The sequence below is a fragment of the Chlorocebus sabaeus genome, chromosome 7, assembly GCF_047675955.1.
Source record: "Chlorocebus sabaeus isolate Y175 chromosome 7, mChlSab1.0.hap1, whole genome shotgun sequence".
In the NCBI taxonomy this organism is placed as follows: domain Eukaryota; kingdom Metazoa; phylum Chordata; class Mammalia; order Primates; family Cercopithecidae; genus Chlorocebus; species Chlorocebus sabaeus.
The window spans coordinates 49,890,944-49,905,171 of record NC_132910.1 but is presented as its reverse complement, the minus strand read 5'-3'; the positions used below and the strand labels follow the sequence as shown (position 1 = coordinate 49,905,171).

General features: G+C 36.8%; 1 protein-coding gene across 7 annotated transcripts in view; it reads right to left on the bottom strand.

Moving 5' to 3' along the window:
- RAP1GDS1 (Rap1 GTPase-GDP dissociation stimulator 1) overlaps nucleotides 1-14,228 on the bottom strand; it is a 172,645-nt gene that overhangs the window by 14,557 nt on the left and 143,860 nt on the right. For 5 of the 7 annotated variants that reach the window (XM_007999316.3, XM_007999319.3, XM_007999317.3 and 2 more), the window contains 5 exons: nucleotides 11,201-11,344; nucleotides 10,594-10,725; nucleotides 9,330-9,464; nucleotides 7,975-8,100; nucleotides 6,766-6,905 (listed from right to left, as the gene is read on the bottom strand). In XM_007999316.3, coding sequence (XP_007997507.1) covers nucleotides 6,766-6,905; nucleotides 7,975-8,100; nucleotides 9,330-9,464; nucleotides 10,594-10,725; nucleotides 11,201-11,344 — 677 coding nt within the window. The remainder of the gene's footprint in view (nucleotides 1-6,765; nucleotides 6,906-7,974; nucleotides 8,101-9,329; nucleotides 9,465-10,593; nucleotides 10,726-11,200; nucleotides 11,345-14,228) is intronic. The other 2 variants (XM_007999318.3, XM_073017497.1) reach the window with 1 other exon arrangement.

The window sequence follows — 14,228 nt, the reverse complement described above, 5'->3', positions numbered from 1 at the left end:
CTAATTTGTTTGAGTTTACTGTAGCTTCTGGATATTAGTCCTTTGTCAGATGTATAGATTGTGAAGATTTTCTTCTACTCTGTGGGTTGTCTGTTTACTCTGCTGACTGTTCCTTTTGCCATGCAAAAGCTCTTTAGCTTAAGTTCCAGCTATTTACCTTTGTTTTCATTGCATCTGCTTTGGGTTCTTGGTCATGAAATCCTTGCCTAAGCAAATGTCTAGAAGGATTTTTTTCCAATATTATCTTCTACAATTTTTAGTTTCAGGTCTTAGATTTAAGTCCTTGATCCATCTTGAGTTGATTTTTTTTGTGTGAGAAATGAGGCAACAGTTTTATTCTTCTATGCCAATAATCGCAGCACCATTTGTTCAATACAGTGTCCTTTCGCCACTTTGTTTTTGTTTGCTTTGTCAAAGATCAGTTGGCTGTAAGTATTTGGGTTTATTACTTGGTTCTCTATTCTGTTCAACTGGCCTATGTGCCTATTTTTATATCACTACCATGCTGTTTTGGTGACTGTGGCCTTATAGTATAGTTTGAAATCAGGTAATGTGATGCCTCCAGATTCGTTGTTTGTTTAGTCTTGCCTTGGCTATGCAGGCTCTTTTTTGGTTCCATATGAATTTTACAATTGCTTTTTCTAGTTCTGGGAAGAATGATGGTAGTATTTTAACGGGAACTGAATTTGCAGATTGCTTTTGGCTGTATGGTCATTTTTACAGTATTGATTCTACCCATCGGTGAGCACTGGATGATTTTCGTTAGTTGGTGTGATCTATGATTTTCTTCAGCAGTGTTTTGTAGTTTTCCTTGTAAAACTACATCTCCGTGGTTAGGAATATTCCTAAGTATTTTTATTTTATTTTATTTTTTGCAGCTATTGTAAAAGAGTTGAGTTCTTGATTTGGTTCTCAGCTTAGTTGCTCTTGGTATATAGGAGAGCTAATTTGTGTACATTAGTTTTGTATCTGGAAACTTTGCTGAATTCTTTTATCAGTTCTAGGAGCTTTATGGAGGACTCTTAAGGGTTTTCTAGCTATACAATCATATCATTAGCAAATAGCAACAGTTTAACTTCCTCTTTACTGATTTGGATGACCTTTATTTCTTTCTCTTGTCTGATTGCTCTGGCTAGGACTTCCAGTACTGTTGAATAGAAGTGGTAAGAGTGGGCATCCTTATCTTGTTTCAGTTCTCGGAGGGAATGCTTTCAACTTTTTCCCATTCAGTATTATGCTGGCTGTGAGTTTGTCATAGATGGCTTTTATTATATTGAGGTATGTCCCTGGTATGCTAATTTTGCTAAGATTTTTAATTATAAAGAGATGCTGGACTTTGTGGAATGTTTTTTCTGCGTCTATTGAGATGATCGTGTGATTTTTGTTTTTAATTCTGTTTATGTGGTATATCACATTTATTGACTTGGGTATGTTAAACCATCCTGGCATCCCTGGTATGAAACCCATTTGATCATGGTGAGTTATCTTTTTTATATGTTGTTGGATTTGGTTAGCTAGTAATTTTGTTAAGGATTTTTGTATCTAAGTTCAGCAGGGATATTGGTCTGTAGTTTTCTTTTTTTGTTATGTCCTTTCCTGGTTTTGGTATTAGGGTGATACTAATCACAGAATGATTTGGGGAGGATTCCTTCTTCTTGTTTTGGAATAGTGTCAATAGGATTGGTACCAATTATTCTTTGAATGTCTGATAGAATTCAGCTGTGAATCTGTCTGGTCCTGGACATTTTTGTTGGTAATTTTAAAATTACCATTTCAATCTTGTTGCTTGTTACTGGTCTGTTCAGGGTATCTAATTCTTCCTGATTTAAGCTAGCAAGGTTGTATTTCTCCAGGAATTTATCCATCTCCTCTGGGTTTTCTAGTTTTTGCATGTAAAGGTGTTCATAGTAGCTGTGAATGACCTTTTGTATTTCTGTGGTGTCAGTTGTAATATCTCTCATTTCTTTTCTAATTGAGTTTATTTGAATTTTCTTTCTTTTCTTGGTTATAGTCTATCAATCTTACTCATCTTCTCAAAGAATCAGCTTTTTGTTTCATGTATCTTTTGTATTGTCTTTTTTTGTTTCAATTTCATTTAGTTCTGCTCTGATCTTGGTTATTTCCTTTCTTCTGCTGGGTTTGGGTTTGGTTTGTTCTTGTTTCTCTAGTTTCTTGAGGTGTGACCTTAGATTGTATCTTAGTGACCTTTCAGACTTCTTCATGTAGGCATTTCAGGCTATAAACTTTCCTGTTAGCAACACCTTTGCTGTATCCCCAAGGTATTGATAGGTTGTATCATTTATTGTTGTTCAGTTCGAAGAATTTTTAAATTCCCATCTTGATTTCATTGTTGACCCAATGATCATTCAGGAGCAGGTTATTTAATTTCCATGTATTTGCATGGTTTTGAAGGCTCCTTTTGGAGTTGATTTCCAGTTTTATTCCACTGTGGTTTGAGAGAGTACTTGCCATAATTTCAATTTTCTTAAATTTATTGTGGCTTCGTTTGTGGAGTATTACATGGTGTATCTTGGAGAAAAGTTCCATTTGCTAATGAATAGAATGTATATTTTGCAGTTTTGGGTAGAATGTTCTGTAAATATCTGTTAAGTCCATTTGTTCTAGGGTATAGTTTAAATTCATTGTTTCTTTGTTGGCCTTTTCTCTTGATAACTTGTTTAATGCTGTCAGGGGAGTATTGAGGTCCCCCACTATTGTGTTGCTGTCTATCTCATTTCTTAGGTCTATTGGCAATTGTTTTATAAATTTGGAAGCTCCAGTGTTTGGTGCATATATATTTAGGATTGTGGTATTTTCCTGTTGGACAAGGCCTTTTATCATTATATAATGTCCCTCGTCTTTTGGAACTGCTGTTGCTTTAAAGTTTGTTTTGCCTGATACAAGAATAGCTATTCCTGTTTACTTTTGGTGTCCATTTACATGGAATATCTTTTTCCACCCCTCTACCTTAAGTGAGTCCTTACGTGTTGGGTAAGTCTCTTAAAGGCAGCAGATAGTTGGTTAGTAAATTCTTATCTATTCTGCAATTCTGTATCTTTTAGTGGAGCATTTAGGCCATTTACATTCAATGTTAGTATTGAGATGTGAGGTCCTATTCCATTCATCATGCTATCTGTTGCCTGTATACCCCCCCAATTTTTAAATGTATTTTTGTTTTGTAGGTCCTGTGAGATTTATGCTTTAAAGAGGTTCTGTTTTGATGTGTTTCCAGGATTTAAGATTTAGGGCTCCTTTTAGTAGTTCTTGTCGTGCTGGCTTGGTAGTGGTGAATTCTCTCAGCATTTGTTTGTCTGAAAAACACTGTATCTTTCCTTCATTTATGAAGCTTAGTTTCACTGAATACAAAATTCTTGGCTGATAATTGTTTTCTCTAAGGAGACTGAAGATAGGGACCCAATAATTTCTAGCATGTAGTGGTTCTGCTGAGCAATCTGCTGTTAAGTTGATAGGTTTTCCTTTATAGGTTACCTTGTGCTTTTGCCTCACAGCTCTGAAGATTCTTTCCTTTGTCTTAACTTGAGATAACCTGATGACAATATGCCTAGGCAATGATCTTTTTGCAATGAATTTCCCAGGTGTTCTTTGAGCTTCTTGTACTTGGTTGTCTAGGTCTCTAGCAAGACCAGGGAAGTTTTCCTTGATTATTCCCCCAAGTATGTTTTCCAAGTTTTTTTTTTTTGAGACAGAGTCTTGGGAGTCTTGCTCTGTCACCCAGGCTGGAGTGCAGTGGTGCGATTTTGGCTCACTGCAACCTCCGCTTCCCGGGTTCAACCAATTCTCCTGCCTCAGCCTCCCTAGTAGCTGGGATTACAGGTGCGTGCCACCATGCCTGGCTAATTTTTGTATTTTTAGTAGAGATGGGGTTTCACCATGTTGGCCAGGCTGGTCTGGAACTCCTGACCACAATGATCCGCCTACGTTGGCCTCCCAAAGCGCTGGGATTACAGGCGTGAGCCAACGCACCCAGCCTGTTTTCTAAACTTTTAGATTTCTCTTCTTCTTCAAATGCCAACGGTGCTTAAGATTTTTTTTGCATTGTGTGTGTGTGTGTGTGTGTGTGTGTGTGTGTTTTTAAGCTCATCAGCTATTGTTAGTGTTAATGCATTTTATGTGTGGCCCAAGACAATTCTTTTTCCAATATGGCCCAGGAAAATCCAAATGATTACACACCCCTGCAAACCAATGGTGGAGATTCTCTTGGAGTAGAGCAAAAAGATTAAGGGTAATGACTCCAAAGAGCATGGGTGAGTGGGCAAGTTTAGGGAGTGTTAGCTGCACCTCTTCCTATCGTGTTTTATTTTGTTGAATGGCATAACCCAATCTGGTGGTTAACCCCAAACTTGGAATTAGCTCTAAAACTACCTCCTCCTTTAATTCTACTTTGAATCTGTCAATTCTACCACCCATATCTTTCTCAATTCTGTCTCTTCTTTTCCATCCTCACTGCTTCTAGTTGAATAACCCATATGAAATTTGTTTCAAAAATGGCTGAGTATCAGCAATTTCAAGTTGCTTAACTCAAAACCTTAATTTAGTCCTTTATCAACTCTCATATATATTTTTGCAGTAACTGTTCTTTCTACCCCCTTTAAACCCTAGAGACATCTTTCTAAAGAAAACTAAATGGCTGGGTGTGGTGGCTCACACCTGTAATCCCAGCACTTTGGAAGGCTGAGGTGGGCGGATCACCTCAGGTCAGGAGTTCAAGACCAGCCTGACCAAAATGGAGAAACCCTGTCTCTACTAAAAATACAAAATTAGCCGAGCATGGTGGTGTATGCCTGTAATCCCAGCTACTCATAAGGCTGAGGCAGGAGGACTGCTTGAATCCGGGAGAAGGAGGTTGCAGTGAGTGGAGATCGTGCCATTGCACTCCAGCCTGAGCAACAAGAGTGAAACTCCATCTCAAAAAAACTCCAAAAAAACAAAAACCCAAATAATGGCAACTTGCTGCTTAAAATCCTTTAAGTGCTCCAGAATTCTCTACAGAATCAAGTCCATACACCTTAACTTGACATATAATTCACTTAATTCCCAGTTTTCAACCTCTCTGGCCACTGTCTCTCTCCACACTCTATGTTCTAGCAATACTGCTGTATTTGCAGTTTCCTTCTAAAATTATGCTGTTTTACATCTCTGTACTTTTTGTACATCCTGTTGTCTTTGCCTGAAAAGGCCCTTTCCTTCATTCTCTTTCCCTTTCCTCCTGAGAGATTCCTAGTTAGCCCCTAAAATAGCACTCCTTCTATGACACCATCCCAGACCACTCAGACAGTGTGTTAAGTCTTTCTTTCCTCTGTTACATCCGAATAGCATATGTAGCTTTAATGCTGTACTTAAGCTAGCTGTTTTTATGTCTGTCCCCTCAATAGATAGTTAATTCCTTTATAGAAGCACTATTTTGTAGTATTTACACTGCAAGAACTCAAATATTAACTGTTAAATGAACAAATGGGCATGAGAGAGCAGTTATGATGGAGAAGGGGTGAAAGGGGTACCAATGAAGCCATTTTGCTATTCTCTCTTGATAACTTCCACTTTGCCAACATACTACTTGGTCCTGTGTCAGGGAAAATGTATAAGATTTTAGGGTGGTCTGGGTGAGACAGGTAATAGGAAGGTCCTAGTTAACAGCTGCTTTTCCCCAGGGAAAGTTCTCAAGATTTAGCATCTGATGGAGAAGAACACTCCTGAGGCTAACCAGCTGGGATGGCTATTATGGCAAAGTGAATAATTTATATGAAAGAGATTTATACAAGTCAAGAACAGTTTTAGTTTTATGCTTTTTCTCTTGGCATCTTCTTATCTGTTCTAAAAATAAATGAAAACAGCTGGTGGGTTTGAGTTCTAAACTTTCTCCTCATATATAATCACTACTGAAGTTGTACAAGAGAAATGACTGAAAGGGTCACCTTAGAAAACAGTATTAAAGGCTGGGCATGATGGCTCATGCCTGTAATCCCAGCACTTTGGGAAGCCGAGGCAGGCAGATCATGAGGTCAGGAGTTCGAGGCCAGCCTGGCCAACATGGTAAAACCCCATCTCTACTAAAAATACAAAAATGAGCCGAGCGTGGTAGCGCCTGCCTGTAATCCCTGCTACTCTGGAGGCTGAGGCAGGAGAATTGCTTGAACTTGGGAGGTAGAGGTTGCAGTGAGCCGAGGTTGCACCACTGCACTCTAGCCTGGGCGACAGCAAGACTCAGTCTCAAAAAAAAAGAAAAGAAAAAAACAGTATTTAAAAAATTTAAAAATCATATAATCTAGATACTAAATCAGCTGCTGAACTGCTGGCCTGGGTACTCACTATTGTGATCTTTGAAACAGCTCATCTGTTCATTTATTGGTTATCTACCATGTGCCAGAAAGCTGCACAGTCACAAGAATGGATTTTTTTCTAACTCTGTGAGCTCTGGACATCATATACTATCTAGATATCATTTAATTTCTAAATTCTAAATATCAGTAGCCTGCATGGTCAATGCCTGGCACAAAGAAATGTTTGACACTAATGCTAGTAATGGTGGTGGTAAAAGTAATAACAACAGCAGCAGCAACAGCAACCCCCATTTACTGAGTGTTTCCTATATCCCATGTACCAGCTAAGCACATTATACACATGATCTCACTGAATCTTCACAATACTTTCAGGTAAATATTATCCCAGTTGTTAGGACCTACAATGCTGGGTTTCTGAAAAAGACGCTCTGAAGTTTTCTAGTGAACAGTTTCCTCTGGAACTTACTTTTGATTTACTGTGTCGTATAAGGGCAGACAGCAGTCTGTTTGACTCCCCCATCACACCAGCATGATCTTTGGCTTCACACCATTCCACCAAACGCTCCACTAACTTAACATTCTTTCCCAGTTGTTCAGCAGCTTCTGCTATAGGAAAGAAGGCAAACCAAGGAATGAATCACTAACAGACAATCAGCTGAAGTAATTCGTAAAGATTTAAGAGTGTGAAGGAGAAATACATCTAAAAAAACACAGCACAACAATTTCATTAAAGCTAGAACTGCAAATATTCCTTATGTGACGGGCTATTTGCCTTTTTCTGTAACATTGTGAAATTTTATAGAAAATACAAAAACAAATGATTTCATCCTCTTTTGGTTAAGCCTGCTAGTCTGTTAGTGCTCTGGCAGACTATAATGCAGGGTTCTTAGAAGGACTCTATGCAATCAATATAGAAAAGGGTTTAGAATTTAGAAATAAGTAAATAAACATAATTCATTCCTAGGAGTGGTTCTGACTGCTGTTTCTGCAAATAGAAAAATGCTCTCCCTGCCACAAGACAAATTTTTAAGATTTTTGACTGTCACAATAATGAAATTTGATTTCAAAGCCAAGGTGAAAATGGGTATAGAATGCCAAAACACAATGCCCTCCCCCAAAATTGATAATAAAGCAAACTAAAACCAGGATTATAAGAATTAATAAGGAGATATATGGTATAATTTCTACTTAAAGTCAATAATAGGCTGGGCGTGGTGGCTCACACCTGTAATCCCAGCACTTTGGGAGGCTGAAGTGCGTGGCTCACTTGAGGCCAGGAGTTCAAGAGCAGCCTGGGCAACAAGCCCCATCTCTAGTGAAATTCCAAAAACAATTAGCCAGGAGTTGTGGAGCATGCCTGTAATCCTAGCCACTAAAATTGCCTGAACCCAGGAGGTGGAAGTTGCGGTGAGCTGAGGTCACACCACTGCACTCCAGCCTGGGTGACAGAACAAGACTCTGTCTCAAAAATAAATAAATAATAGTTATAAATAAATAGTCAATTATAACAAGCACAAAAATTAACAAATGGAGTTCCAAAACTAATTTTTAATCTTTTATTTGCTATTTTTTATGATTACATAATCCTGAAAGCGAGAAACAAGTCTTTTTTCAACTAGAAGCACATTAAGACTATCATACCAAAAATGCAAGTTGGGGAAAACATTTCTTTTACCTTGTGCATCTATTAACATTCTTAATGTTCCCAGAAGTTTGAACTGAACAGGGGGCATTTCAGATTTAAGAAATTTCAAAACTGCCTCTGTGACCCCAGCTGATAACATCTTTGCTTTATTTATAACTGGAGAAAAAGAGAGACTATGGTTAAAATGGTATTAGCATTCCTGTTGATAAACATTCAATTTGATACAGGTTTATTGAGTGTCTTTAAGATCCATGTTATATTTTTCCATTTAGAAACAATCCTGTCACTTTTTTGTCAATTTTAAGAATGGAGTTCAGTTGTTTATGTGTGTGTCCGTATCCTATTTGTGTATAAGTGGATAACAGACAATATCATAATTTTTATGACAATATCATGGCTTTTTAAACCCAATCCGAAACACTTACTTACACAGTTACCCTCTTACAGCAATAAAGCACAATTCCGTTTTTGATCCAACTGTGTTAATATAAATTTTATAGACATTAATAAATGTTACTATCCTATATAAACCAAATGAATTCAAATGTATTGGATCATGTAATTGTACTATTTCTTCTAACCAGAAATTTATTTTTAGAAAGTAGAATAAAAGAATAGTTTTAACTATCTTTTGTTGTATTTTCCATAATAATGTGATTTCATTACTTCCAAAGGCACATTAAGGCTATTTTAAAATATTGTATGTCTGCTTATGGAAAAACACCACCAACAACTGAAAGTCATTCTTGAGGGGACTCTGTTAATTGATGTCATTATTCTACCTCAACTAAAGATACTTAAGGCCTGGTGCAGTAGCTCTCACCTGTAATCCCGGCACTTTGGGAGGCCAAGGTGGGCGGACTGCTTGAGCCCAGGAGTTCAAGACCAGTCTAAGCAACATAGTGAGATCCTGTTTCTACAAAAAATAAAAAATCAGCGGGGCATGGTGGCACATGCCTGCAGTCCCTGTTACTCAGGAGGCTGAGATGGGAGGATAACTTGAGCCCAGAAGGTAGAGGCTGTGGTGAGCCAGGATTGCATCACTGCACTCTAGCCTGGCTGACAGAGTGAGACCCCCATCTCAAAAAAACAAAAACAAAAAACTGCAAAAAAGCTTAACTATACAACATGATGAAAATCTAAGAATTCACAAAAGGTAACAGGATATCTGAATGAAGGCAGAGATTATTCTTGTACAGTCTCACAAAACTTATTTAACATATGATCTCCATTTATTAGCATGAAAAAATGTAAACAATGTGAAGACTATTTTTTCTTTTTAATTTTCTTCATCAGAGCAGGTTCACAAATCATATACAGTAAATAGCTTCCCCAAATGATGGATTTTATTTTTTACATAGCTGCCTTCTATTCTTAAGTCTTACCTGGAATGGCCAGGTTTCTGAGGGCACTTAGTGCTGCATGCTGTACTGTTACATTTCCATCTTCTACATGTCTGTCCAGTAAATCCATAAGTTTTTCTACAATCCCATTGTCTACCATATGAATACAATTTCCATCTGAAAAAAAAAACCACACATCTTTTTCTTCCTCTTTAAAATATCTATAAATATCTTATAATACTGATGTCTGGCTATTACCTACATTAGGGAAAATGGATGTATACAATAAAATGAATTCCAAATCTTTCTCCCATCATATTTACAGGTTTTTCTGTTCACTGAGTGAGAAGTATTATAAAAATTCTTAAACTAGATAAAATTTTAAAAATCAGAAAAATTACCAGAAAAATCTTCAGTTTAGAGCCAGATAATATATCAGAAGTAGAAACACATGGTTAGAATGTCCAATATTTTTCATTTATTGTGATGCTTGTGTTCTCCCAATGTTATAGTGATAGTACTCTACCTTTTGCTATCATGGCTGATACCTAAATTATTTTTCAAACATTTACAAAGCAGAGAGAATATTATAATGAACCACTATTTACCCCATATCTAGTTTCAATAATTATCCATATTATGGCACTCTTACCTCCATTATTAGGGAGTCACTCCCAAAAAGGAGGAGTAAAAATAGAGTAAGTCAGCCATTATAATATATACTAACAGTTCGTATTGGAAGATGATTAAACTAAAAAGAAAAATAAACTGTATTTCCTAGACATAGTATATTTCATGAGGAACATAAGAATGAGTTTCTAGACTGTATTTGAGTTTTTTAGTAGTGCCAGATTTCATAACATAGAAGTCTGGTGCCCCCTAAAATATTGTTAAACTAAATTAAACATTCTACACAAAACCAAGGGATTATTCACACTTAAGTTTTATGGGCATAAAAGTATAAGGTGAGGCACAATAATCCTAGAATGAATATTCAATAATTAGATCCAAAATAAAATCACTAGGCAAAAGAAAGCATATGTATACTAGAATGGGATTCAAACTTACTAAGCTCTGATTCAAAGCACTTCATGATCTTTAAACTATTAGAATTTAGTTGAATTGCATAAAATATGTAATTTGTTAGGAATGTCACTATAAGTATTTCAGATTTCTGAAAAGTTAGCAGCATTATACACATATTACACAACTTCTAAACTGTTCCAGTTTTAGTATATGTGATCGCAAAGCAAAAATAAACAAATACAGAGTATTTGACTAACAAAGGAGGAACTAATACGCTTACCATTTCTGGCAAAATTTGCAATTGCCAATGCTCCAGCAAGCTGTAGCTGGTGGTTATTTGATGGAATCCAAGAAAGTACCCTTTGAAATACACTGCCTTTTCCTCCTTCAAATAACTTCTGCATGGATTCATCTGGAGGCAAATGAAACAAATAGTTAAGCAAGAGAAAAATAAGAGTAACAAATTCATATTCTTAGGTGAATATCCAACTGGGAAACTCACACTTCACAAACTATTACATTCATAATGGGAAAAGTAATGATTCTTTTTACAATAAACTTTTAATAGATACTAGACAATAGAGTTTAGCATTTTTCTAGTCCAAGTCCTAGGGAGCCATCTAGCTTTTCTTTAGTCCCTTGGTGCCAAAGCTATCTCTTCTATGGGACAGCTCTTCAAATGTTGGAAGATGGTGAAGACACTTCTTTTTCGGGTTCGTTATGTCTGGTTCTATCAATGACATGTTTAAGATGTCAAAATCATCACCTCAACAGCAGATGAGATAGGAATATGAGAAAATGCCTAGGGTAGTATTTACAGAAGAGACAATAAATTAAAAAAAAAATCTGACAACAACATTCTTTGGCTGGCATAAATTACAGCTCACCTCCAAGAAGTAATAAAACCATGAGATCTGAACCAGTTTTGAGCTCAGTAATATCATCTTCTTTGTCACTATCCACTTTTTGCTGAACAATCTCTAGTAGACACTCTACCAGGCCTGCTTCAACCAGCTGTAGTTTAATAGCATCTAAAGAACAATGTGAACAAAATAATCAAACTTTGAGAAAAAATAGGAGCTCTGGTATAAGCAATCCATTATAAAGAATTATAAGAAACTAAGAAAATGCATGATTTAGATAATACATTTTTGAAACTCAAATCTTCAAAGTAAACTATCTTGACAGTTCAGTTTAAACATACAAAAAACTTTATTTCATGTTTCCATTTGAAATTGTCACATTTTTCACAATGTCTTGCAGCATCTAAACAAATTGATACTCAGCTCTGAAGGCAACTAGTGTCACTCCACTATTACTCTAGATATTATGCTCATGTTTAAAGGGCAAGCTATAAAATACTACAAAATAGGGCTGAGCATGGTGGCTCATGCTTGTAATCCCAGCGCTTTGGGAGGCCAAGGTGGGAAGATTGCTTGAGGCCAGGAGTTCAAGGTTAGAGTAAGCTATGACTGTGCCACTGCACTCCAGTCAGGACAACAGAGTGAGACCCTGTCTATAAAAATAAATAAATGAATAAATAAATAAATAAATAAAGTCATGTTTTTAAAAAGGGCTTCAGGTTTTCTTTGATTTAAAGCTTTTGGGCGATGGATACATGGTGGTTTACTAAATGCTATTTCTGAATACGTTTCAAAATGTTCATAATAAAAGTTAAAAGAAAATAACTTTGAACCTTTCTGATGGCTAAACATAGCATAAGGTATTTTAGAGACAGAATTTACATCCCAATTATATTTTTAAAACTGATCTTCACAGGAAACTCCACCCCCACATCAAAACTTTTTATTATACTTCTAATATCTTTAAGTATTCTTTCATTATAACACTTATTTCATTGAAGAGCTAATATTTGCATCCATATCTGTCTCCATCTATCTCCTGAGCAGATATATGTTGTGGGAAGTCAGGGACCCTGAACAGAGGACTGGCTGGAGCCGTGGCAGAAAAACATAAATTGTGAAGAGTTCATGGACATTTATCAGTTCCCAAATAATACTCTTATAATTTCTTATGCCTGTTTTTACTTTAATCTCCTAATCCTGTTATCTTCGTAAGCTGAGAATTACATCACCTCAGGACCACTATTGTACAAATCAATTGTAGAACATGTGTGTTTGAACAAGATGAAATCTGATTGTAAAACATGGGTGTTTGAACAATATGAAATCAGTGTACCTTGAAAACGAACAGAATAACAGCGATTTTGGGGATCAAGGGAAGACAACCAAAGGTCTGACTGCCTGCGGGGTCGGGCAGAATAGAGCCATATTTTTCTTCTTGCAGAGCGCCTATAAATGGATGTGCAAGTAGGAGAGATATCGCTGAATTCTTTTTCCAGCAAGGAATATTCATAATTAATACCCTGGGGAAGGAATTGCATTCCTGGGAGGAGGTCTATAAATGGCCGCTCTGGGATTGTCTGTCTTATGTGGTTGAGATAAGGACTGAAATACGCCCTGGTCTCCTGCAGTACCCTCAGTCTTATTAGGGTGGGGAAAAGATCCCGCCCTGGTAAATCTGAGGTCAGACCAGTTCTCTGTTCTTGAACCCTGTTTTCTGTTGTTTAAGATGTTTATCAAGACAATACGTGCACAGCCGAACAGACCCTCATCAGTAATTCTAATTTTGCCCTTTGCCTTGTGATCTTTACTGTCCTTTAAAGCATGTGATCTTTGTGACCTACTCCCTGTATACCTCTTCCCCTTTTGAAATCCCTAATAAAAACTTGCTGGTTTTGTGGCTCAGGGGACATCACGGACCTACTGATATGTGATGTGGAGGCCCAGCTGTAAAATTCCTCTCTTTGTACTCTTTCTCTTTATTTCTCAGATGGGCCAACACTTAGGGAAAACAGAAAGAACCTACATTGAAACACTGGGGGCTGGTTCCCCAGATAGATATACCTTACTCATCTTTGTATTTTAATCTAAACTGGCCTATCTAAATGCTTTGAGTGTACTTGATATGCCTTAAGATAAATGCTAATCAACTGACCTGAAAAATACATTTGCAACACAAATTTTTTGTTTAAGAGACAGCATCTTGCTCTGTTGCCCAGGCTGCAGTGCAGTGGTGTGATCATAGCTCACTGCATCCTTGAATTCCTGGGCTCAAGCAATACTCCTATCTCAGCCTCCTGAGTAGCTGGGACTAAAAGTGCATGCCACCATGCCTGGCTAATTTTTAAACTTTTTTGTAGAGAAAGAGTCTTGCTATGTTGCCTAGGCTGGGCTTGAACTCCTGGCCTCAAGCAGTCTTCCTGCCTTGGTCTCTCAAAGTGCTAGGATTACAGGCATGAGCCACTGTACCTGGCCAGAAATTTTTAAATTTAAATTTTATTTTTTTAGTTGGATTTTATTTTAGTCATTGGTTTCCCTAAGCTGTATATGCATCCATATATGGCAATGGCAGCTTCACTTTTTCATTTAGGAAAAATAAAGACTTTTAAAAATAAATACTTAAGACTTTCAGGCAATTTTAATGTGTTAAAATTTGGCATTTTTGAATCACTAGGATCACTGATCTTCTTTTGAATATTATCTCAGAATACACAGAGTATTCAACCTGGAATATTTCTTTAAAAGGTATACTTGCACTGTGCCATGCTAAAAGTAGGGCGTTTCCTTGGTTACAGAATGCTAGGGTTAGAGATGTGTGGCGACTAGAATTAAAAACTATGATGAAAAAACCTTAAAAATACTAAAAATCTTGAACTACACAAATCCCTACTTCTAATCACTCTCCTTTGTGTACTGAGAAAATCAAGGATGATACATGCAAAAAATTAGTCCAAAAATATGCCTTCAATGGTATCATTCTATCCATTGTGCAATTATAAAACAGATGTGAAGGCACAGGGGAAAACAGTAATAAACATATTGTTATTTTGAA